We start from the raw sequence: 24,666 nt of genomic DNA on the forward strand, positions 1-24,666 counted from the left end.
CCATCAAATCCAGAATCTGAAAGTTTTACTGCTTCACTGTAAATAAGTTCTCAGTGTCAAGTTTCCACATCATACTCATGTAAATTTCATGTTAGACCATGACTGGATTACGAACTTGTGATGTCATAAAATCCTGCTCCTACGCACGTGTTTAAGGTGGGTACAAAGAAACTTCCCCCCCTTTGTGGATGAATGTGAAAACAACCTTCTAGTGTCAAACTCTGCACATAAACCACCATTGTGCACAGTGAAGATGAAGCATCAGGAGAAGTAACGATAAGCAGAACACATTTTTGAGTGAAGGGGGACTTTAAAAAGCTAATTCAGTACAGATAGGACACACTCGTGTCAGATAGCAGCAGATGACTCGCTTTGACTGCACAACAATGAAACAAGTCATCTGTAGGATTTTTACAGTGATATGAGGGAAACAGTTTCACTCTTTAGGTCAGTGTTTTTCAGAATCTGAGGGCACGATTATTCATGATGATAGTGGGGTAAACAGGAGGTGTTGTAAGTGCGTATTAAAGGTCCAGTGTGTGGGATTTAGGGGCATCTATTGGCAGAAATGGCTTATAACCTGGGTCTTCAACAGGGGTCCGTGACCCCGATGAGGTCTTTATGTTGTGAATGAAATAATTTGCACATGTGACTTACTTATGTAAAGTTAATATAAAGACTCAATTAGACCCAAATTTTACACAAAACCAATCAACAACAGCATCGTTCTGCCCCAGTGTGTGATTATACACTGCATCAAGGCTTTGCAAAATCAAAAGAGGCATGACAGGTGTGACGTAGCACCACAGCGTCAGCCTCTGGTGTGACATAAAACAAACACATCAGCAGCACTTTATAAACAACAACAATGGCATAACATGGCAGTAACAACCATTTACCGTCCCTGTTTTATGGCGGCTGGTCTTGTCCTCTTCTCAGAAAGTAAAGAGCTCCTGAATCTCATTGCTTTCCTAATTTGCAGACATTTATGGTGGCTGTTTTTTTCCCCTTGATTTAGCTGCTAACTGCTAACAGCTATGTTTTAAATCTCCTGCGTTTGGTCACACACATAACACATCGTCAAAACGTGATCCCATCTTGAAGCTGTCCTGTTTAGTAAGACACTGTTGCAGCACTGTTACTACCTCCCATGGTGACTTAAAGGTTAGATATATACAGCACAGCGAGGTGGCATTACAGCGCAAATTTCCCGCCTTAAACAGGCAGTGTAAAAGAGGCTAATGAAAAGTTAACTGTTATCCATGAATCATGTGCAATCATGTGTGCTAGCTTTTTGTTTCACGTATTGGCCAATCAGCTGTATTTCTACCGGTATTTCTGACTTGTTTTGTAACTATTCGAGCAAGAGACTCTGACACACCGTCCACCTCAGAAACCACCAGTGAAAGTGAGGAGGGGGAGGTTAACGCACCTAGTCAGTGTTGAGGCGGGGCTCTGCTCACTGTTCCAAAATATTTCAACCTCCTGGGTGTAAAACTACCTGGATCTTCTGCATTATTTGGCCCATAGAGCAGGTGCACTACAGACTTCCACTAGCTGGTCCCGATACTTCCAATTCTACCAGTCCGTTCTCATTCCGGAGCCTTCAAATACCACTGCTTTGATTTGGATGATTTGGAGTCAGACACCTATGCTGGATGGAACTTTTCACAGTGTTATGGTACGCCACTGGATGGTCGGATGGCACTTGTCGTTACAGTATGATACGCAGACAGGTGGCGTCAGTTCATAATGCAGCCAGAGGCACCTGTCGCAGCGGTATGATACACCACAGAAACACTGCCAGCAACAACGTAATATAAGGAGCTGGAAAGTCCCTATAGGGCAGGTTGGAGGCGTGGTGGATGGGTCCAACAAACCCCGGACTTTCACCCAGGAGCTCGGTGTTTGCTTCCTGTATGAATGTAGGGACAAACCATGAAGTTTTTTTCTAAACCTAACATGTGCTTTTGTTGATGTCCCAGTGCGGAAGCAACATCCTGGAAAGTCAACAGCAGACTCAAGAGGATACCGCATAATATGTAGATGTGAAAGTCTACTGACAAAGTTCTGATGAGTGACGACTTGGGATGAGAATGCGTTTCTGGTTTAGCCCTCCACTAACTTGAATCGGGATAAAATTATTCAATTCTGCAGCTCTTCTAGACTTTTGAAAGTATTTCAGACCGCACAGATCAAATCTCAAAGGTGAAACAAGTCTTTTTGCGAGGGTTGTGGCACTCAAACAATGAATCCTTTGATTTACAGAGAATTCTTTCGGCATGTGATGCTATGGTAAAAATCTTTTTGGGCCCAATAGCATCACATGACAGACACACAATTATAAAGCAGTTAAAATCACTGAAAGACAACTTTAAACAAGTTTTCGGAAGTGATTTAAAAGATGAGACTGAGTTTGCAGCCTTGATCTCCTCTGACAGGTCATTCCAAAGTCATGGAGCTCTAACTGCAAAGGCTCTGTCACCTTTGTGAATTACTTCAGACCTCGGAACAACAAGAAAAGATGCATCTGAGGATCTCAGGGTGCCAGGAGGAACATAGGGCAATAAAAGCGTTGTTTGCTTTGTAAGTGATCAATAAAATCCTAAAATCAATTCTAAAAGTAACAGGTAACGAGTATAGGGAAGCCAGGATTGGTGTGACTTGGTCATGTTTTCCAGTCCCAGTCAAGATTTTGGCAGCAGAGTTTTGGATGAGGTTTAACTGTTGGCCACTATTTCAAATTGGCTTCAAAGCCCAGGGCACTTCCTGGGAGCCTGTCTTCTACAGAGTCTGCCATGTTATTGTTCTGCAGCTCAGACGGAACGAATCAATCATTGCCTCTAGATAGGGTCATTTCCATTTACGTAGTTCCCCTACTCGCTTGGCACGCAGTAGAAGTTCCAGTTCTGCAACCACACCACTAGATGCCACTAAATCCCACACAATGGACCTTTAAATAAACGTAATCTTCAAGAATCGCTTCCTGCTGATTTCCTTCAATATACTTCTCCAGCTGCAGCACGACATCAGTATTGATGAGATTTTTCCTAAAAGAGTCTTTGAACAGTTGAACCATGTTTGATCTCCACCATAATTTAGTAAAAGTGACAATGATTGCAGATGAAATTCCCATTACATCCTCGGTTTCGGAGCGAGAAGGTCATTCTCTACCACAGCTTCTTTTATTGTGGGGGTTTGCCTGAAACCTCTCCCCCAAGAGGCTCGGGACGGGCCCCCTGCAGGGCGGCGTTACTTTGAGCTCTGCCTCAATTCCATCTGATCGTTTGTTTTACTTTGATTGCCCGGTGATCAAAACCAGCTGCAGTGGGTAACAGAATCTGTTTTCTGTGTGTGTTCTCTGTTTTGTTTAGCTTTGTTTATGTTTACAAAAGAACAGACTAGACACTGTCAGAAAGTCTCGGAGCTCTGTTGTGGGTCTGTGTGATGACTTGAGGTCAGTGTTGTGTTCATTCAAAAATCACTTTGCATATCAACTGACTGCGCTGTGTTCTCATGTTTGGACTCTGTCAATATGGAAGGTCATTAATTTAAAACGGAGGGCGAAAGCTGTCAGCGTCTTGATGTAATGTTTTCTTTTTTCCTTGAATGATTGACTGGTGTTTATCGCAGGATAAAGACTTGTGGATTGTTCTTTTATCGTAATCTGAACGTTCTTTATGTGAACAATAAGCACCAATAACTTCAGAAAACAGTATCTGTTTTTGTGACGCTCAGTTGCCCTGTAAACTGTTAAAATGGCAGGTGTTCTCATTTAACGGTACAGCAGCCTGTAACTGACACAAATAATCACAATAAGCTATCTGATCAGAGCCGAGATCCAACAGCAACATCTAGTGAAAAAGTGACAGCAGAATTTACATCAACATACTGGAGGAGGTGAGGGAGTGTTTTCTCCGAAAGACATTATGGGCTGCAGAGCAAATCCCTGTTTATTTTGTGCCACTCCTCTCACGGTCTCTGCCATACGTCAGGTCAGCTGTGTTGGATTTTGGCTCAGATCTGTGTGGGAACAATTAAACAGCAAACCGTGTTTGAAATGTCTAACCCGACACAATGCCTCAAAGTAGGAGATGAATAAATTGTGCAACAGAATTGAAGCTGAAGCTCACAGGCATAACCATATATTTAATAATGTTTTGACACTGGTTTCTAAACTGGTGGACAACACCGGACTTTGACCCTGGAGGGCGTTGCTTGAGACCAACAAGCAACAACATCCATTGCCGCATTTGTGATCTTATCCTAACCATAACCAAGTATTTTTTTTGCCTAAACCGAACCGCCAACCCCCTCTTACTGCCATGCTTGTGCTGCTCAATGCTGGCTGGTTTTTTTAGTGACCTAACCGCCGAACCCTTCCTTCTGCGTCAGAAGGCTGCCCTCGGCGTCACAATAATGATGCTGGGGGCACCATTAGGCGTCTGACTAAGACGCACCAGGCTTTCCAACCAATCCAGTGTAAACCCATCTGTGTCATTATTAGATGCTCAGAGCAACTGACATAAGAGAGGTAAATGGGTCCAGCAAACACCAAATTGACCCTGGAGAGCGACGTTCGAGACCAACAAACAACAACATCTGTTGCAGTGTTTGCGGCACTCAGCGCCGGGCATTGACTCAGCAAAGCTGTGTTTGAGACTGACAAGTTTAACTTTTGAGTTAACTTTGGGTTCAACTTTAAAAAACTCAGTTTGGTCGCAACAAAAATGGCTCTAAATGTCCCGACATGCCATTAAAAAATACCCAATTTGTTGCAACAAACCAGCCTGGAAATGTCGCAGCGTACCTTAAAAATATTTTCAGTTTCGTCGCAATCAAAAATGGTTGAGAATGTCCCAACATGCTGTTAAAAAATACCCGGTGTAGGTACCGAATGTGTCCGGGCTGCCAGATTTGTCCGGGGTCCCGCGACTTCTGATGACGCGACATACTATCATTGGCTGAGTGGTGCGTAGACAAACGGCATTGGCTGAGTGGCTGCATTTGAATGTGAGAGAAACAGCGTTATGCGAGAGGGAAAACAGCGTTAGTGGCAGGCGAGTTGAAAAGGATGGAGAAAAATTGGGAAAATTTTAATTTCTATGTTGAATTGAGACACTATATTGAAAATAACACGTACCACCAACTTACAATGACATGCTGTTATGTTTATTTATTTTTCATACTGTATACAGATAGCCTACACATAAATATAGTGTATGATACACTAACCCTGGATTTGTGAAACATTGTACATTGATTTGTGAAACACCCTCCGACCCCGAGCCGATCTAACAGAAACAGTTATGTTTCTTATGCATTTCTCTTCTTTTTAGTTGTTTTATGATTAGCTGCTAGCCATTAGCTTAATGCTAACTTAAAAGAAGGCTAATCTGAACTGAGCCGATCTCGTAAGAAGGCTAATCCGAACCAAGCCGATCTCGTTAATGTTTGCCGCTTGTCAGGTTAATGTTTTAATATTTCATTCAGCATACAGCTGAAGAGAAAATTTCCGATTTATTATTTTTATTTCTCTCCTCAAACTCTCTACAACAATTTCCTCAAACTTCCAGTCATAACCATGGCTACAATCAATCAGGATTTGTGTCTGCCATAAAGCCAATCATAATGCATGACGTCATCAGTTAGCGCAGGACCCAGGACAAATCTGGCAGCCCGGACACAGTCGGTACTTACACCGGTTTAGTTGCAACAACTATGGCTGAAAATGTCCCAGCATACTCTTAAAAAACACACCTGGACACAAATGTCCCAACATGACGTTAAAAAATACCCAATTTGTTGCAACAAAGAAGCCTGGAAATGTTACAGCGTGCCTTTAAAATATTCTGAGTTTGGTCGCAATCAAAAAAGGCTGAGAATGTCCCAACATGCTGTTAAAAAATACCTGGTTGTGTCGCAACAACTGTGGCTGGAAATTTCCCAACATACTGTTAAAAAATATGCAGTTTTGTCAAAAGAACATGGCTGGAAATGTCCCGACATGATGTGAAAAAATACCTGGTTTTGTTGCAACAAACAAAGCTTGAAATGTCCAGACGTGCCATTAAAAATGCCCGGTTTTGTCGCAGTCGAAAATGGCTGAAAATGTTCCAACATGCTGTTAAGAAATGCATGCTTTTGTTGCATCAACTATGTCTGAAAATATCCCAACATACTGTTAAAAATATGCAGTTTTGTCAAAAAGAAACACGGCTGGAAATGTCCTGACATGACGTTAAAAATACCTGGTTTTGTTGCAACAAACACTGCTGGCAACGTTCCGACATGCCTTTGAAAAAATCCCAGATTGGTAGCGATCGAAAATGGCTGAAAATATTCCAACATGCTGTTAAAAAATGGCTAGTTTGGTTGCAACAAACATGGCGGAAAATGTCTCAATATGCTGTTAAAAAATACCTGGTTTGGTTGCAACAGATACAGATGGAAATGTCAAAACCTGTTGTTTAAAAGCATCTACTTTTGTTGAATGCTAGTCTTAAACACTGGTCTGCTGCTGTCTGCTGCTTGGCAGCCATCTCACGTGGGTGTAACACCATCCAGTTCAAATACATGTCATCTGAAACAACGTCACTTAAGAAATGTTAATATGATATACATGAAACATACAAATGTAACACAGCTGTGGTTTGCTGAAACAAACAATGCCAGCATTTGATTCTGCTGACTGGGCTGTTAAAAGAGAAATAAGTACGTAAACGTTTAATTTCCTTCAAGAAATTTAATTTCCATCAGGACAGTGATTAGATTAGAAAATAAAGTCAAGCACTGATATATCTTTATAATCAATCAAAGTTTTTTGTAAAACCCTGTCAGTATGTGGCACTAATTATAGACACCCTGCTGTCTGCAGAGTCCTGTCTCCTCTTAAAGAAGTCCCCCTTTTTGGTATTGAAAGGATCAGTGGAGGTGAAGGATAGACATGGTGATTATCACAGCTAAAGTATTTTTGTGAGGCTCAGGTGAGGTTGTTAAAGCAGTAAAAGTCCTTTGGTGGAATATCCCTGCAGAAAAGTCAGTCCAGATGAGCTGGGAGCACAGTGTGTTTGTTGTGTAGTCTGGCATGGATGTGTCTGGTTTTGTTTGCTCTTTGTGGTTGTTTGCAGCACGTTGATGGGCACGCTGCTTACAACCGCGCTGCATGCGGTAAACAGACCTCATGCAGAGTATGTGGACAAGACTAAAATTAGCCCTGATTGCAATGCCATAAAGGCTGAGAGCTTGAGCTGGTAATAGTAATGTCATATGTTTTTGATGGCGGTATACAGACACAGGGGGTACTGTGGTGTGCCTGATAGATTTCTGTATTTTGTTCAACATCAAAACAAAATGTTCAGTTTGGAGGGACGTTTTTTTTCTTTGGTTCTTAATGAATTAGGATGTACCAATCTAATACAATGGATAACTCTTGAAAAAGACAGCAAATATGCATATTTTTCAAACTTGTTCTATTAACCCGCACATTGACTGTGCACACTAATGATCCCAAGGGGAAGAATCCTACTGGTTTTGGCGAACCCCTCTCTTGTTTTGGACGTGGTGCGTCGAGCACTGTCATCAAAATGGCAACTCTCTGCAAGCATAGAAAAAACAGTAACAGAATGCTGACTGTGTGATTCAACTTCTCATAGAAAAAAGACAAACATAATTTGATAATCGGTGCCCAAGAGGTGAAGCCTGACTAAACTTGAGCTGTGGAGGAGCTCACTGGACCTGTTAAAACCACAGAGGACTGCAAGGGTAAAAAGATGTGGCAAATCAACTCCGACTGGCCGTGTCAGAAAACAGATAAACATCAGGCACAAAAGTCCTGCTAGCGGAATCTGAGCTTTTCCAAGGTGTATTCACAAGTTGTTTTATTCGTTGTAGATCTTTACAACAATTCACAGAAAGAACAGAGCAGATTTGCCTTATTGCATGATCCAAATCTTAGTCCCACACACACACGCACAAAAGTGCCTCTGTGGTAGCAGGAATGGCAGGACTTTTATTTTGGAGAGAAATAAAATGTTCGATCTGTGAGCTGTAATATTTTGGTTGTACCTCATTGGGTATAGGGGTCATTAACAACCTGAAACAAAGTGGTCTGAAAATGCATTTATATTTGTCCGCAGTGGCCGAACAGGTTTTCTAAAACATACAAAAAACATACCAGGAAACGTCGCAAAGAAAGAGTGAGTGAGTCTGGTGAGTCAGACTACAATGAGCTAACAGTTTTGGTTTTACCTGAGCTGTCTTGACCACTATTGGATGGAATGCCATGGCATTAGTTAAAACTAGAATTACCGCCTTGCCACTGTACACCCCCGCACACCAGTCAAGTTGCACTTTCAGTTTACATGCATGTCTGTGAAAGCATGGATGCTTCACAGCTGGCAGCACAGTTTCAAGGTGGACACCCAAGATTAGTGTCACCAATTCAGTATCTGACCAAATGTTGTTGACCTTTGACCTTTTGGCTATAAAATGTCATCACTTTATCATTTTATTCTATCGGACATTTGTGTGAAATTTTGTCAAAATTAGAATTTGAATGAATAAATATTGGCCAAAAATATATTTTGTGAGCCTTGACCTTTGACCTTTGACCACCAAATTATAAGCAGTTCATCCTTGAGTCCAAGTGGATGTTTGTGCCAAATTTGAGAAAACTCTTCTATGTAAAGAGCCCGGTCTCTCTCTGAAGTCATCAAAATCTGGCGCTTGGACAGTGACTTGCAGCGTCACAAAAACCAACAAAAAAAGGTGTCCTTTAATGTTGGCATGATACACGGCCGGTTGCCATTACAGTTTAATGGCGCCCGATGGCGTCAGGGTGAAATGCGGCAGGACAAGGCCGAAAGTTAAGGTGCCGAAAGTCCGACTGGGGCGGGCAGAGGGGTGGTGGATGGGTCCAACAAACAGACTTTTTCCAGAGAGAGCGGTGATCTCGTCCCATAAGATTCTAAAGCCAAACCCTGCTCTTTTTTTGCAAACCTAACGTCATGTTTTTGTTGCTGAAGGAAAAAAAAATTCAACTCAATTCGTGGTGTTTTACTGACGTAGTGCATTTATTAACGTTAAGTTTCCTGTGAAAACGGAAGTGCATTTTGAAAAAAGACAATGGATGTAACAGGCAGAACTTGGCACGGCATCCCAGAACATCAACAACCAACGCACCACACATCTTGTATGGACGTGGAAAGTACTGAGCAAGCGTCAATATGTGACAAGGTTGGAATGAGAATGTGTTGATGTAAAATGAAATTTGTGCTGATAATTTGTTCTTTGGCTTAAAAAATGTAAAAAAAAAACTGGAAATGATATGATATGACGTTCACGAGAATGAGAGGGATGCATGGTCACAGTGACCTTGACCTTTGACCACGAAATTGTAAGCAGTTCATCCTGGAGTCTATGTGGACATTTGTGCCAAATTTGAGAAAACTCCCTCAAGGTCTTCTTGAAATATTGCCTTCACAAGAATGAGACAAACTCATGGTCACAGTGACCTTGATCTTTGACCACCAAATTGTAATCAGTTCATTCTTGAGTCCAAGAGGATGTTGGTGCCAAATCTGAAAAAATTCCCTTTAGGTGTCCTTGAGATATCGCTTTAACAATGAGACAAACAAGGTCACAGTGACCTTGACCTTTGGCCTATGACCATCAAAATCTAATCAGTTTATTGTTGAGTCTAAGTAGACGTTGCTGACAAATTTGAATAGATTCCCTTGAGTTGTTCTTGAGATATTGTGTTCACAAGAACAGGACGTACGTCGTATGTACATACAACCCGAAAACATAATGCCTCCGGTCACGGCTGGCACAGAGGCATAAAAACGCACCGTCCCCTGAGAAAGAATCCTCCTGACTCGGGTGACTTCCTCTTGTGCAACCACCTGAAGTTGGAAAGTGACTATTGCCATTAGCATTTTCCACACCTGTCAATAAATCAAGTGCCATCCACTGAACGTAAACCTTTGTTCAGATTTGCATCTACTGGTCGTTCTTCAGCGTAATTGTATAGTGTTGCCTAATTTGCATCCAGCAGAAAGGGCAGACCACATATTCCCATCACTGGTATGCTTGGAAGGCAGTGTGAGACATTCCTGAGTAATATTTCTGAGATGGCATCATGTCATGACACAGAAACCTGCACTGACATGTAAAGCTGTGCTTAAGCTGCACTCAGCGCCCGAGGATAAAATCTGCCACGGCTGCGGAGGAGAGTCCATACTGTCAGATTACTAGCATTCCAAAGGTTTACTCAGTGACGTCCTCTCACATCAAAGAGCTGTTTCTGACTCTCTGTGTGTGTGTGTGTGTGTGTGTGTGTGTGTGTGTTGGAGTATTAGGTACATTTCTGGAGCTGTACGCCCACTCTACTCTCAGGCATGCTGCTGCATTATTGTGCCATCTCGTCTTACGACACAGTCGTGTTCTCCCCTGTGAATTTATGACACACCTGAATGACGCAGTTTGCCTGGCAGAACTCCTGCTGGGACACAAAAGGCGGGAGTAGCATGACGAGCCATTATGACTCCTCTCTGTCTGTCTTGTTATGACACGTAGCCACATTAGGAGAAAAGGATTTTCTGTGTTCGACCCATGAAGTAAGTCATGCAGCCTATTTGTGATTTGTTTTGAACAGTGTACACAAAGTTTAGTCACTGATATTTTCCTCTGAAAGCTTCACCACAAACTAACGAAGCCAGACGAAGCTTAAATTCAGCTGAACCGTGATTTATGTTGTGATTGCAGAGTTCTTCAACTGTGCATGAAAGTACGACGACGAATACACAACCTGATTTGGAGCAGAGTGTTGCTTACGAGCTTTTACCTTTTTCTAAACTCTTAACACACCTACATCACACAAATATCCAAACAGCTAATGCTCTACTCAAAGCCACATTGTCTTCATTACAGTTTCCCTCATTTGTTTCAACACATTTCATGAAACCATAGCTCATTTTCTTAAAATTAAAAAACTCCCGAGTCACCTATTGTATGTGATCCTGATTTTGCACAGTCTGGTTCAGATGTGGGTTTCAAAGCATGCAAAGATGCTGGTATTTCTGAAACACAAGATCTCTTTATGCAATTCTGTGATGAATTGAGCCATCACGATGCATCACAGTCTTCCAAAGATGATCACTGCAGCACCCAGTAAGGCAACTTTTTAAAGAGCAATGTCATATGTTATGTTTAGTTTTTGTCTTGAATATGTTGTTGTCGACTTTTTATGAATTATGTCTAATGCAATGTCACGTGTTGTGATGTTTAGCTGTTGGCTTGACACATTCTTAATGAGACTTTTTATATTTTATGTCTTATTTTCTGTTTTATTTGTTGTGTGTGGACCCCACGAAGAGTAGCTGCTACCTTAGTGGCAGCTACATGGGATCTGAATCAAGAATAATTAGAATAATTTTTACTTTATAGAATTTACAGGATAAAAAAAAATATTAAGTGACAGAGTTGCTGCAGTTAAAGGTTTATATTAGCAACATGACATTGCTGCTTGTGATTACAACATTTAGTCACAAATGTGTTACAAGACAGGTTTTTATAATCACTAACATCCTTTGGTCCACACTTAACAAAACACAAGTCATGCTGTTTTCACAGTGTGTAGTCAGTCCCACAAAACGTTTTCCTACCCTGTAACATTATGGATCTTGAATTTGAATTGTATTAGCACACAAGATGGGAGAAAAAACAAGTATATAAAAATAAACGTGGCAGGGAATGGTAGGAAACAGGAGTGGTAAGATATCTCAAAGGGCTTATGGTGAAAACCTCCCCTGTAGACTTTCAAATCTATTCTTTTACAAATAATATTTCTCTCCTGAACATGGGAGTATAACAGACAAAACAAGAAGATATAATAATCATATATGAAACAGACACTTACAAATAACAGATAAACAAAACTAACTATGGCACAGGTGTTTTTTTCATGTGAGATTTAAATGAGAGTAAAAGTTAAAGTCTGTACTTCTGCAACAACAGCAGCTCAACAGCTGGGCTGTCCAGTTTGTTTAATTAAATGGAAATATATATCAACAAGGTAATTTTTTTGTTTTTATTAACCAAACACCCTGGAGGAGCAGAGACAGAAATAAAAACTGTTAGGATGAGGAAGAGGAGCAGCTGGACCAGGACTGCCTGAAACTCTGCACTGTTGTGATTTCTTTTTCCCTTTTGTGCCTTTTTTCAAAACTGTATTTGTGTATTTTATTTTTACACATTTGGAACCAAACACCATGTATGTTGGATTTTTTTTTTGTTGACCACTGGCAACAATTTCAAGTTGCTAATAAAGCTTTTCCTGCAGCAACTGTTAGCCAGTCTATTCATGATATCTAGCTTTTGTTTTTTTATGGTTTACAATCATCACTCAGGTGCAACATCTATGCTTCCATCACTGATTGATTGACTGATTGATCCACACTGCATGGAAATAATAGGTGTCAGATAGCACATTTCCATGCAGTCTATTTTTGGACAGGCGACTCTAAGTCAAGCCAATAAGATCATTAATGACTCCTCTCATGTTCTGCAAACAGAGTCCGAGCAGCTGCCCTCTGGTCGAAGATTCAAAGCGCCTCGGTGCAGACCAAACAGATTTAAAAATGTATTCATACCTCTGTCTATAAAACTTTTAAATAATGGCAGATAAAGCCAGGAGTGGCATTGGATTGTGACGAGTTGCTGATTTGCATTTTTGTAGAGGTATTTTTTAGTGTATGATGTTGTTTATTTAACATACAGAAATAAATTAAAATATCAAAATTACAGGAGTAAAACTAGAAGATCAATTATATACACAACACAGTGAGAAGTGAGGTAGAGGTTTTAAAAATTGTGCAAAATAGCTACAAATGTGCAGTTGGTTATGACCAGCAGTGCAAACAAATGCTTGGGATGTAACTATTAAGCTATAGAGGAGCAACAGTAGCTCTGAGTGCTTTCTGTCAGACAGAGATGAGGTATTAAATGATGCTTTGCTTCGGGGAGGAATGATTTCCTGTTTCGGTCCTTGTGACAGTGAAGCTGTATCAGTCTGTTGGAGAAAGAGCTCTGCTGTCTGTCCAGTATGAGGTGAAGAGGGTGTTCAGGATTATCCATGATGGATAACAGTTTGTTCAAATTCCTCCTTTCCACCACTGCTTCAAATGAGTCCAGTTTGCAGCCAATCACAGAGGCAGCCTTCTTAATCTATTATATTGCTTTGTGTTTGTTACAGTTACAATTTACGTGCTGTACTGATCTGTGTGTTTCTTTTTAACCAGTATGTACTTGTATTTTTTCCCACTGATGCTTCATGTTTGCACTGTCCCTATGCTGCCAACATGTTGCAGACGTCCCTGCTGTGGGATGAATAAAGAATTATTCTTTTCTTATCATATCTTAATCCCATCACTTAATATTTTTTCTTTTGTAAATTTTATAAAGTAAAGCTGAGCCGTTCATTTTTAGTTAGGATGTTGCTAATAAACGCACACATTCGACATTCCACAAAAATGTGGAGTGGTTTACAGTTTGAGGAAACTGAATTATAAAAAATCCCAGTGGATTTCATATTGTTTATTGAATGCAAATAAAACTGACACATAAAAAGCATTGTAGATTCTGTAATGCCATCATTTGTTAGTACTTTGAAAATCACTGTGCTACAATTTACTGTGTGATCAACAACACTGTGCTGGTGTTCTGAAAAAGTTTGTGTATGTAGAGATTTTTTTTTAAATTTTTTTTAATTTAAAGTTGGTATTTAATTTTTTCAAAAAAGTGGTTTTGAGCAGAAAATTAACTTTTCAGCCAGTTGTGGGGTTTGTGTGTGTTCCTCTTTGTCAAAAATTTAAGAGACAATTTTGAAGTATAGGTATGGACACTTGTAAGGAGTTGTAAAAAAAATCTGTGAAATAAAAAGGTATAGAAGGGGAAACACACTACAACATAGAGTCCTGTTCTAATCTACACGATCAACTCTGTTTCAAACACAATCAATCCAAAAAGTCCCCTTTTTACTATATATGTCCATGTTATTAAAAGAACTTTAGCACCTGGTTTTATCTCAAATTGAGAATGGGATCAGCTGTGGTTGGTCTTTTTTAAATCTATTTATTTATTTTTATTTATTTATTTCACACTTCAATAATGCCGTATAAAAAAAGAAAAAGTATATGTACAATTTATTAAATAAACTAAAATAGGTAAATATGTAAAAGAACAAAGACAGTAGTAGAAATCAATAAACACACATTTTGCGTTTGAGTGTGTGTGTGTGTGTGTGTGTGTGTGTGTGTGTGTGTTGGTCATTCACTGTCTCTCAGGTTGTGGCATGCTGATACATACTTGGCAGCAAGACATGCCCTGTCTCCTTCTCCTTCGGAGTATTTTACATCTTGAAAGGGCATCAAGCCCTTTAAATTTGAAATTACAGAGTTGAGCTTGGTGAAATAAACGTTCCTTAATTCATTAAATGTTTTACATTGTAGGAGGAAGTGCATCTCTGTCTTGACCTCAATGATCTTTTCATTCAGAAACGTGGAGACTTTATACTATATTCAGGGTTTTGAACTTTAATTTTTTGGCATGCTGTGAGCAAATAAGACATGGTTCCATAATTAAGACTAAGATCCATAATTGTGGTATTAAACTTGTATGTAAAGAAAATTAAAACATTTTAATTAACTGACTGCGCATTTTGTGAAAACAACATGCATTTTGTTAAAGGTACAGTCCACGAGACAGACGTTGTGCTTATTGGGTTTAGAGTTTTGAAAATGTGACTGCAGATTGCATAAATGGATGTTAGCGATTGTAAATAATAAAAAAAAAAGTAAAAGAACAGCTATAACAGTCTCGAAAATTACAGAACCAGGGGTCACTATAGATACTATATTGTGCTCTCATAGTTTCATACATTACCTATTTTGCTACAGAAAAGAGCTATAAAAATATAAATTGATCAAATTATCATGAAACCACCAGTGCTGTATTTATTAACTCTTAAGCTTTAAAATGTTGTCATCTAGTTGATGTTAAAACTGCACAGATAATGTACAAAGCATAAAATAATTTGCTTCCTAAATGTACTCAGAGGCTGTTTGACATTAGGGGAATAGGTGTGTTTAGAGAAACAAATAAATATAGAGTATAGATGTGTATCTGTTGAAGGGGTTAACTTGTAAAGTGGTTGTGATAAGGAATTAAATGGTGTAGATCACTATGCGAATTTAGAATAAAAATAAAATATGGAAGTAGAACAAAAACTAAAACTAGGGTCTGTTTATTATTTTGTATGAAATATGTTGGAATTTTTCTTGTCACTTTAACTTTGCAGTAAATGAGTTATTCATAGGTATAGTAAGCTTCAGCTTCAGTCTACACCTCTTCGGTCTATACTTTGTCTTTTCCTTTTAATTAAATGCCTGGACGTTATTTATTCTTTATTCTGAGCATTCTTCATGAAAAATCGTTAACAAGGACCAAAATAAATTACTACTACACCTAGATTATTTCACTGTGATGCAGTCTTTAAAACCAGGAAAGGACAAAATCTAACACAATATCTCATGTCTCGTTATCAATACAAAATCAATATATTTGATTACATTTGTAATCAAGACAATTGTGGTATTAGGTTAAGCTTGTATGTAGGAAAAAATTAGCATTTTGGTCAGGTGTATATTCAGAAAAAACATGAATTGTATAAAGGGCATGGTCCACAACAAACAGAGATTTTGGACTTGTGACTACAGATGGCACAAAAGAATGTTAGAAATTGTAAAAAAAAAAAAAAAAAAACGGTGATAGAGCAGCTGAAACAGTCTGATAACATCAGAAAATTACATCATTTTATCGTAACGCAGCCTTTAAAACCAGGAAAACAACACAAAATCTAAAATGATTTCTAGTCTCATGTTACAATATCTATATAACATTGATATATTACCAATATTTGTAATAATTGAACAATAGGATGTAAGCAATTGTAAAAAAACATAACTTGTTGAGAAAAATGCAGGCGGAAGAGCTACAGATGTGTGTGTGTGTGTTTCGTCACGGTGCCCTGGCATTGCCACCTGGCACCAACCATTAGGCTGTCTGCCATGTTGGCACTGCGTGGGCAGGAACAGCAGATGCTCCTGCCTAACTATGCTCTGTTAAAATACCCACACATAATTTAGTTTAGCACAGCGCAGGGAGACGTGTTTTGTTGTGTCAAATTCAATCTGTGGAGCAGTGCATCATCAGATAGTAACTGTTTGAATGAAATATTTAAATCATCGTAAATCACTCGACAACAGAGGCCAGCCGAGTGACATTTAATCTCTCTGAATTGGGATCTGATTTAAATGAGACCAATAATATTTCTCCTCTCAGATGGAGCGAATTACGAAGAGTCTGAAGACGCTGATAAGCCCGTTTGATCTCAGCATGCCAAAGCCACAATAAAGGAAACAAAGGCTTTAAGAGCTGAGACTTTACAGTAACCACAGTTATGATGTGCACATATAAACATGTGTGCATGAAGAGATATCCGCACACAGAAAGCAGAAGTGGGGAACTGGAATCATGACTTGACAAATTTGAGGACTTGAGACTCGCTTGACTAACAATGATAAAAGACTCAAGCTGACTTTGATTTGATACTCATTACTTGAGACTTGACCTAGGCCAAATCACTGAAAATTTTTATAGCTACCCCTGATTTTCAGATGCCACCTCGCCCCTCAGAGACCAAGGGGTAGTGGTTGAAAAATTCCTCTATAAAATCGGACAACCATTGCATATATGCCATCTTGTGCTGTGGCGATTTCTCTTGGTCAGGCCACTTGCCACTCGTAAACAACTTTCACACTATCAATCAATCAATCAATCAAACAGTGCTCTGTAAGATAACGTCAGCAACCCCTGCTCCTACCCTGCCAGTCTGCACTGATATTAGGGGAGCACTAACAAGTGCAGCAATTTCGCTGCTGGACTTTAGTCAAATTTTGGGCACCATATGCCATCAAACGGGGGAGATGTGACATTAAAATATATCAAAATGCTGTAACGTTAGCTGGCCAGTTAGCTGCTGAAACATCGACATACTAGCGATCACTTTTGTTACGCTTGTTGAAAAAGACCATATTACATTGATACAATATTACACTAAGGTAATACAATGGCTATTGTAAGTTTTAGTTCCTTATTAACGAAGAAAATACATCTGTAATGCTCTTAACACCCTACCCTTCTATTCCGACAAGAACCGGGACACCCTACCCCTAGGTGTAAATGCACAAAACAGAGGGTTAAGGACAAGGGGTGTATTGGGACTGGGCCATAGACTTGACACAGATGACTCAAAAGAACGCTATTGAGATATTGAGAAGTTACGTTTTGTTTTTTAAACATGATTAATTTCTGGCAACCTACTAAGTAGCAGCAGACCAGCAGAGGCCAATGCACAAGGCAGTTATCATGGAGGTGGCTAGTCCAAAAATGATAAAAATTGAAATCAAGGGTTATGCTGTCGATGACTTAGCAAGAAGAGAGCAGCAGTATGCAGCTTAAAAATCAGTGACACCTCCACCATGGACGTACATGTGAAAAAGTCTCTTGAAAATAACAAAAAAAAAAGGGTGAGATTTTCTGTCCAGTTGCATTTTTTCCCCCAATATCGTAGATAAGCAAATGCACACAGTACACTAAACATCAATTTAAATATCACAGCATACCTTGAAAACTACCTATATTTAATTTGGACCACTGGCTCCGTTATGCTAATTAGCTTCATGTTTGCAGATTATTTCATCAGCTAATGTTACAAAGCAACCATGCAGCATAGCTTTAAAGCTAGCCGGCTAAACTTAGCTTTGGTTATGGTTAGCTCGTTGGCCACCCAGCTAGCTGTAACAAATCTATGCTGCATGAATCTGGCATTTGTTGCTTCTTGGCTGATACAGCAATCTCAAAACCAGGCCCTGGAGTCTGGATGAGTTAGCTAATGTTATGCACTCGATTTAGTATTTTGTGGTGTTTGCTAGCTAGCAATTTGAAGGCAAGCTAATGTTAGCTAACGTTAGCCAGCTAAAACTACAGTATCAAAATACATGTCAGTGTTTCCTCAACAAAATGTATATAACGTAAATACAACATGGACTCTGTGTTGTGGTGGGTGCCGGTTAATTGTTGAAGTTGGCGGACCCCATTTCTTAGCTAACGTTAGCTACTGTTGGACACTGTAAAAAGTTACATGTAGAGCTTAAAAGATTTGCTTGTGACTTGCACGTCACAAGCAAATGGTGCTTCTTATTGTTTCAATATTATACTCTGTGACGTTTAAATTATTCTTGTAATCAACTCTCATTCTATTGTGCAAATACAACAATGATGTGCTCATTCATTTCCTTTGGTAAGCAACTTTTCCTGTGCCGTACATCCTGCCTGCTGACTTCACTTTCGTCTGATATGACCCCCTGACTGTTACTTAGAAAAACAAAAGGATCTTAATGTGATTTTGAATTAAAAAAAAACGAAAGGAGAAAAATCCACTTGGTCAGCATAATGTAATGAGACAGAGTGTGAAAGGAACTAAGTGGATAACCAAACGCAGAGTGGGCTTGTGGGTGGGCGGTGGATGAAGTCAGTGATATTTCAGCATCCCTCGGTGGTTAGCCTGCTGACAGGGAGGGGCAAAAAAACTGGAGACAGCGAGGGAGGTGGCGGTGGAGGGGGTCAGTGCGCCAGAAATTAAACCCGGATTCAACTGTAGTACATGTGCAGCATATGGAAAGATGAGAGACAGAAAGAGAGGAAGGACAAAAGCAGTGTCATTATTTGAATTATCAGTCCCCCAGCCTGTTTGTACAGGCAGGATTTGCATGTTGGGTTTTCAGCCGGAGCCCCGGGGTAAGTCAGGGTGGGGTGCGGTGGGTGGAAATAGTCGTCTTCGTGGTGCTCAGGGTGTGGCTGCTCTGGGAACAGGACTTCTCTCAGCAGGGGTCCTTTAGCACAGGTCACACATCTGACCTCGAGACGCTAATCACACACACCGATGTAAAGTTTTCTTTTTATTAATAGCCTGATATTTGAGGGTAATACCATCATAAAATCATATGTTAATAGAATGTTTTAAAATTCATTTCAACTTTATCCTATCCTCTATTTGTCGTTTGACGCAATATACAATATACGACATATATGTCGTTGTGCAATACCACATATATATGTCATTGTGCAATACTTGTTTTTATTTTTAATTCAATTTTCTCTTATTATGTTTATGGTTTGCACCAAAACACCACAGCAAATTCCTTGTGAAAACCAACTTGGCAATAACCTGATTCTGATACATGCATTTATAAACACAATTTCAATCATAATTTTGTTATTATTTCATAGTAAGTTACCCAAAATGTTTCATATGGACACACACTTTGTGTGTCAAATGTTTCACATCATTATTATTATTTACTCCACAGATTATAGTTTAGTTGGTGAGACTGTTAAGTTAAAATACACTTTGTCACAAGAGCATTAAGTGTTGCTATTTTCACAACTCACAGCAAAGGCTTAACTTGGAATCTGAAATGGAGATGATGTCAGTGTGCGGAGAGCAAATCAGTAACGTGATAACCGTTTGGATGTGAAACATTAGACGGGGAAATCGGAGTTGTGATGGACTCAGTATCCCTGCTGACCCTCTTTCTCGGCTGACATGTGAGATTCTTCGGAGGCCTGAGGGTCAACGCCGGCCCAGTGTGGTCGAGACTGATCACATAATGAACAGAACACAGATGCTCTTTTTTTTTTCCCACAGACTTTATTTATAGTGAAAGCAGATGAAAAACATACATACCTTTAAAATAACCCCGCAGGTACAGACATCTATTAGACAAGAAATAGAGGCACTTACACATCGAAATACAAACAGAGTTTCTAGACAAACATGCACACACACATTCAGACAGGCATGCCAAAAGGGGGCTCCCTTATGGAACAGGACATCCTGAGACTGCCAAGAAAAACACTCTGTAAGCCAGCGAGCCATTCCAGTGTTATCCAATGATTTTGCTTTTATGACCAGGAAAAAGTTCTAGACAAAAAAAAAAAAAAAATCTAAAATAAAACTGAGGCTTTGCGGCAAAAGTATCCGCTGGTCAAGCAATGATTTTCAGCTTTGTATAATTACCAATTTGTGGCCCTTAGAAAAAACACCCCCTCTAGAGAGTTGTTCCAATAAAGCACAGCCTCCTGCAAAAAAAAAAAAAAAAAAAAGTGCATATTGAGCAATAGAAGAAAGTTCTCAGTAACAGAGAAGAGGGAAGTGTAAAAGGGAAGGGGAGAGCTGGGTGAGCACTGCGTGTACCATACCTAGGACTGGGTGTCACAATGTGATGTGTTGCAATAAGGTGTGTACTGTCTGGATTCTCTGGAAATTCAAGAGCCAACTCACACGTACACAGACGCAGAAGTACACCATTGACATCACTACATCTGCATTTGCAAACATGCGAAAACACAGTTCCCTCCACATAAAAACCACATTAAAACCCTCACCCACGTCAGCGTGGAGGAAATAAACAATAGGTTTCTGACGTTTCACAAGCGGTTGGGATAAAGGGAAGTGACATTGCTGCACACACACACACACACACACACACACACACACACCTCTAAATGGGAACTGATGCTAACCGAGACAATGACAGTAACAGAAAAGGAGGACAAAACAGGATGCTGGTCAGATGAAAGAGCCCGAAATGTCAGACAGCCTACAGACTGTTGTCGCCTTGCAATCTTAACAGCCAACACCAGTCTGATAAGCTATCTGACAGGCCGAGAGAGTGACGGACATGCCTGAGACGTATGTACACAACGATGAGGAGAAAAAAAAAAAAAAAAAAAAAAAAAAAAAAAAAAAAAAAATCCTAGTCCGACTTACCATGACAGGAGAAAAGAGGAGATGTGAGTGTTCTGACTAGAGCTGGTGCAGAGCGCAGGGTTCAGCCCGCTCAACAGTACCCCTCTGTTTTGAATCTACTCGAGTGATTCGTCTCCTGGCTCCGTGACTGGGCCAGTGCAACGAGTTCATCCGAAGGTTCAGCTGAGGTAACGGCACAGACGCTTTTCACTGTGCGCTTGAGGTTTTTTTTTTTCCCTCCTCTCTCTCTCTCTCTCTCTCTCTCTCTCTCTCGCTCCTGCTTGTGCCTGCTCTAGCGCCCACTGTGCTCAGTCCAGCGTAGCACAGCGGCAGTACAGACGAGGGAGAAGAAAATAGCACATTTCTCTGAAAAAAAAGAAAAGAAAGAAGGTGCTGCGTATACCGAGAGCCAGCTGACGTTATCCGAAACGATCATATAAAATGTTTTGTTTCAGGAGATGTCAAACGTGAGCTTGCTGAGGTAAAAAACACAAGGATAAAAAAAAAAAAAAAAGCTCAAGTGAAGACAAAGAAAGACACGACACAGAGAAGTTAAGGCTACTACCTGCTTCACTGAGACTCCCAGGCGAGTCTATTAGTGGCTTTAATCCATAAAAGATAAAAAGGGAGAGCAACAAATGTGGCAGCCACGCAACCTACTATCCCTCTCCGTCTCACACTCACACTCACACACACACACACACACACACAGATCTGATTCAATATATGGCTGCATCTGGTAAAGTAGCCCCGGGCTGACTCATGTGCTCTCTTCCTGGAAGCAGAACAATACGGGCAGACAAAGGGACCAGCAGGGGTGATTCATGGCCGATTTATCATTTCTCATCCAAAAGTACCTTGACGAGCTTTACTGTGCGCACAAAAGAAGTGGTCATCTCACAGCACACTCATTAACATCTCTACAACAACTGACTTAGAGCTCTATAATGTAGAAATAAGGAGCAAACAGTCATTTACAGTCTTACCTAACCACAGCCGACAGTACCAGTACAGTAATAAATACAATCTTATTAATAAACCAGCTAATAGAGATAATAAATAATCAGGTTATTGAGCAAGTAACTTCAAAATTAACTAGCTTATTCAATTGAAGTGACTCTACGGACATGTAATACTTTAAGGTCCTTTGACAGTGCAGCTTAAGGCCTCACTAAGGAGAACTATTGCCAGCAGCTTCTTCTCACGTGGAGCTGCTAAAAGCACCAACACGAAACAACACTACAAGCTCACACGCACTCCAACAAGCACCTACCTCACAAAGCAAAATCGCGGAAATCACTACCAAATGCAAAAGCCTTCAGAAAAAGCAAGTAAATGGAAGTCCCAGTTCAGCGTAAACACACAATAAACAGGAGAGAAAGCTGATATTTTGCTTCGGATAATGAGCCGGGAGGGACAGCTGAGATGAGCGAAGGAGCTTCTGAAGTTGGCCTTCACTCCGTTTTGCTCTTCTCTTGCTGCTTGCGCTTGCCGTAGCTCTGGGCCATGGAGTTGACAATGGAGCAGACAAAGAAGCATACCATGATGACCACAACCTTCTCAAAGAGCCACGACAGCCAGCTCTCCTCCTGCCAGGAACCACAGTAAGAACAGAGAGAAAGAGAGGAGAGAGGAGCTCGGTCAGTATAGTTGAGGGCCCCCCCCCCACACCACCACCACCACCTCCACCCCCACCCCCCCTCCCTTCACCCCCTTCACCCCACACCCTGCTCTCCCCTCTGCTCCTGATGCTGTAGGCTAGGTGGGGATCCAGCTCCATGTGCAGGACAGATAGAGATCAGGGGTAATAAAACACGCGGCAGCCCCCGCCGTCCTCCCTCCTAAACGCCCCCACTGACCCCAGCCTGCAGCCTGCCTCCACCAAGTTAAATTGCCTCTCGCTTCTCTCCTGTAACTGCAGGAGGCTCAAGTTACAAGAAAAAAGGAACATTGTTCTAGAAATGCCTTAATCTGTCCTTGTGCAACTCAAAGTTTATCCTTTTTTTTCCTCCTCCTTCCTCGTAAGCGCATAAAAAACAGAAAAATTTCAATGAATCACTTAAGAGAGAGAAAGAGAGAAGGAGAGGGGGAAAGCTTTGAAAGAGAAATAGGCTACAACTGGCTCTTTTTGTTCTAGACAGGGGGGTTTTGATGGATTGTCACTGGCGGAGGGGGGGGGGGCCCCCGCCCCGGTCTACAGTCAGTGCTGGGTTCAGGCGGGGCACCGAGTGCAAGTGTGTGTGTGTGTGTGACACATAGGGGAGTGACCACACTCACACACACACTCCCAATTGGTAAGATGGAGCATGAGTCAGCACGCCCCGCGCTACAGTAGTACAGTTCAATACGGCGAGTGGAGCCAGACCCCACACTGGCCCCTCTCCTCCTCCTCCTCCTCCTCCTCCCCCTCCTCCCCTCTTTCTCCTCCCTCCCCTCCAGCCCGCCCAGTGCAGCGCTAACCTACTCTGTCATTCTGGCCCTAAACAAGCCTCTGTAATCTACTCTAACACTACAGGTTATAAACATGAAATTAAGTTTAAAGGGAAAAAAAATTGAGCTCAGGGTAAAGAGGGTGAGAGAAAATGGGGTCAGAGATATAAAAGGTGGGGTTGGATAAAGAGAAGAAAGGGACACACACACACACACAGACACAAAAAAAGTGGAGGGAGAAGGAGTGAAAGAGGCAAAAGTAAGGGGGCTGCATTCTTTTCTTGGCGCGCACACGTGAATGAATAGAAGCTGTGAGGCCCCCCTGTACTTACAGTCGGGATCCCCTCTCCGGCGTGATGGTGCAGCTTGGCCCTCTGGGCCTCCAAGTACTCCCTGAAGGGCTTCTGCAGTGCCGCACCCAGCAGTGGAACAGCTCTGCCTCAACCAACGGAGAGAGAGAAAGAGAGAGAAGAGGAGGAGGGGGGAGAGGAAGAGAGGAAAAGGAGGGAAAGAGGGAGGGAAGGAAGAAGAGAAAGAGAGAGGAGGGAGGGAGGGAGGTATGGAGGGGAGGAAGAGGAGGGGGTGGGGTGGGGGGGATGGGGGGGCACAAATCACGTCACATCATTGTTACTCACCAGCCCAAGGGCAGCAACAAAGGGAGGCATGCTGTCCTATGTCCTGTACAGTGTCGGTCTCCCCTGCTTCCTCTCTCGGAGAAGAGAGAAAGACGGAGAGAGCAACGATCCCTGCTCATCCCCACACATAAACACACACGTACACACACACAGAAAAAAGTACAGACTGTACCACGGCTTTAGAAAACAGCGCTGCTAAAAATAAAAAATAAATAAAAAATAAAACAAAAAATAATTCAAAATAAAGTTGGCTGGTCCTCATACAGCAGTGGCGGCAGCAGCAGCAGCAGCAGCAGTAGTCACATTCTCCCGCTCTGCTCTCCTCTGCTCTCACACACATACGCCGCTCTCGCTCGCACTCACACACACACATCGGTGAACTCGTTCAACTCCCCTGCAGTGCCTCCTCTGCCGCTGCAGCGAGGAGAAATGAATGACTTCTCAGAACTCTCACATTTATCACAGGCGGTTCCTGTAAGAACTGGTTTCAGCCAATTAATGAGGAAGTGAGTCGTACCCGAGCTGTGTCATCACTGGCTGAGATCTGGGGGGGATGGCCCACAGAGGGAGGGCGCTTCTGTAAGACGGCCCATATTAGGAAACCCTTTACAAGATTTAGCCACCAACTACAAGCATACTACCGAACCCCCCCCCCCCCCCCCCCCCCCC

At 41.3% G+C, this 24,666-nt stretch overlaps 1 protein-coding gene across 1 annotated transcript in view; it reads right to left on the reverse strand.

Moving 5' to 3' along the window:
- Window positions 1-19,809: 19,809 nt before the first annotated feature.
- LOC126388148 (vacuole membrane protein 1-like) overlaps window positions 19,810-24,666 on the reverse strand; it is a 95,113-nt gene continuing 90,256 nt past the window's right edge. The window contains exons 10-11 of the mRNA XM_050041060.1: window positions 23,695-23,797; window positions 19,810-22,521 (exon numbers count right to left, since the gene is read on the reverse strand). Coding sequence (XP_049897017.1) covers window positions 22,387-22,521; window positions 23,695-23,797 — 238 coding nt within the window. The 3' untranslated portion in view covers window positions 19,810-22,386. The remainder of the gene's footprint in view (window positions 22,522-23,694; window positions 23,798-24,666) is intronic.

This window comes from Epinephelus moara, chromosome 3 (genome assembly GCF_006386435.1).
Source record: "Epinephelus moara isolate mb chromosome 3, YSFRI_EMoa_1.0, whole genome shotgun sequence".
Classification (NCBI taxonomy): domain Eukaryota; kingdom Metazoa; phylum Chordata; class Actinopteri; order Perciformes; family Serranidae; genus Epinephelus; species Epinephelus moara.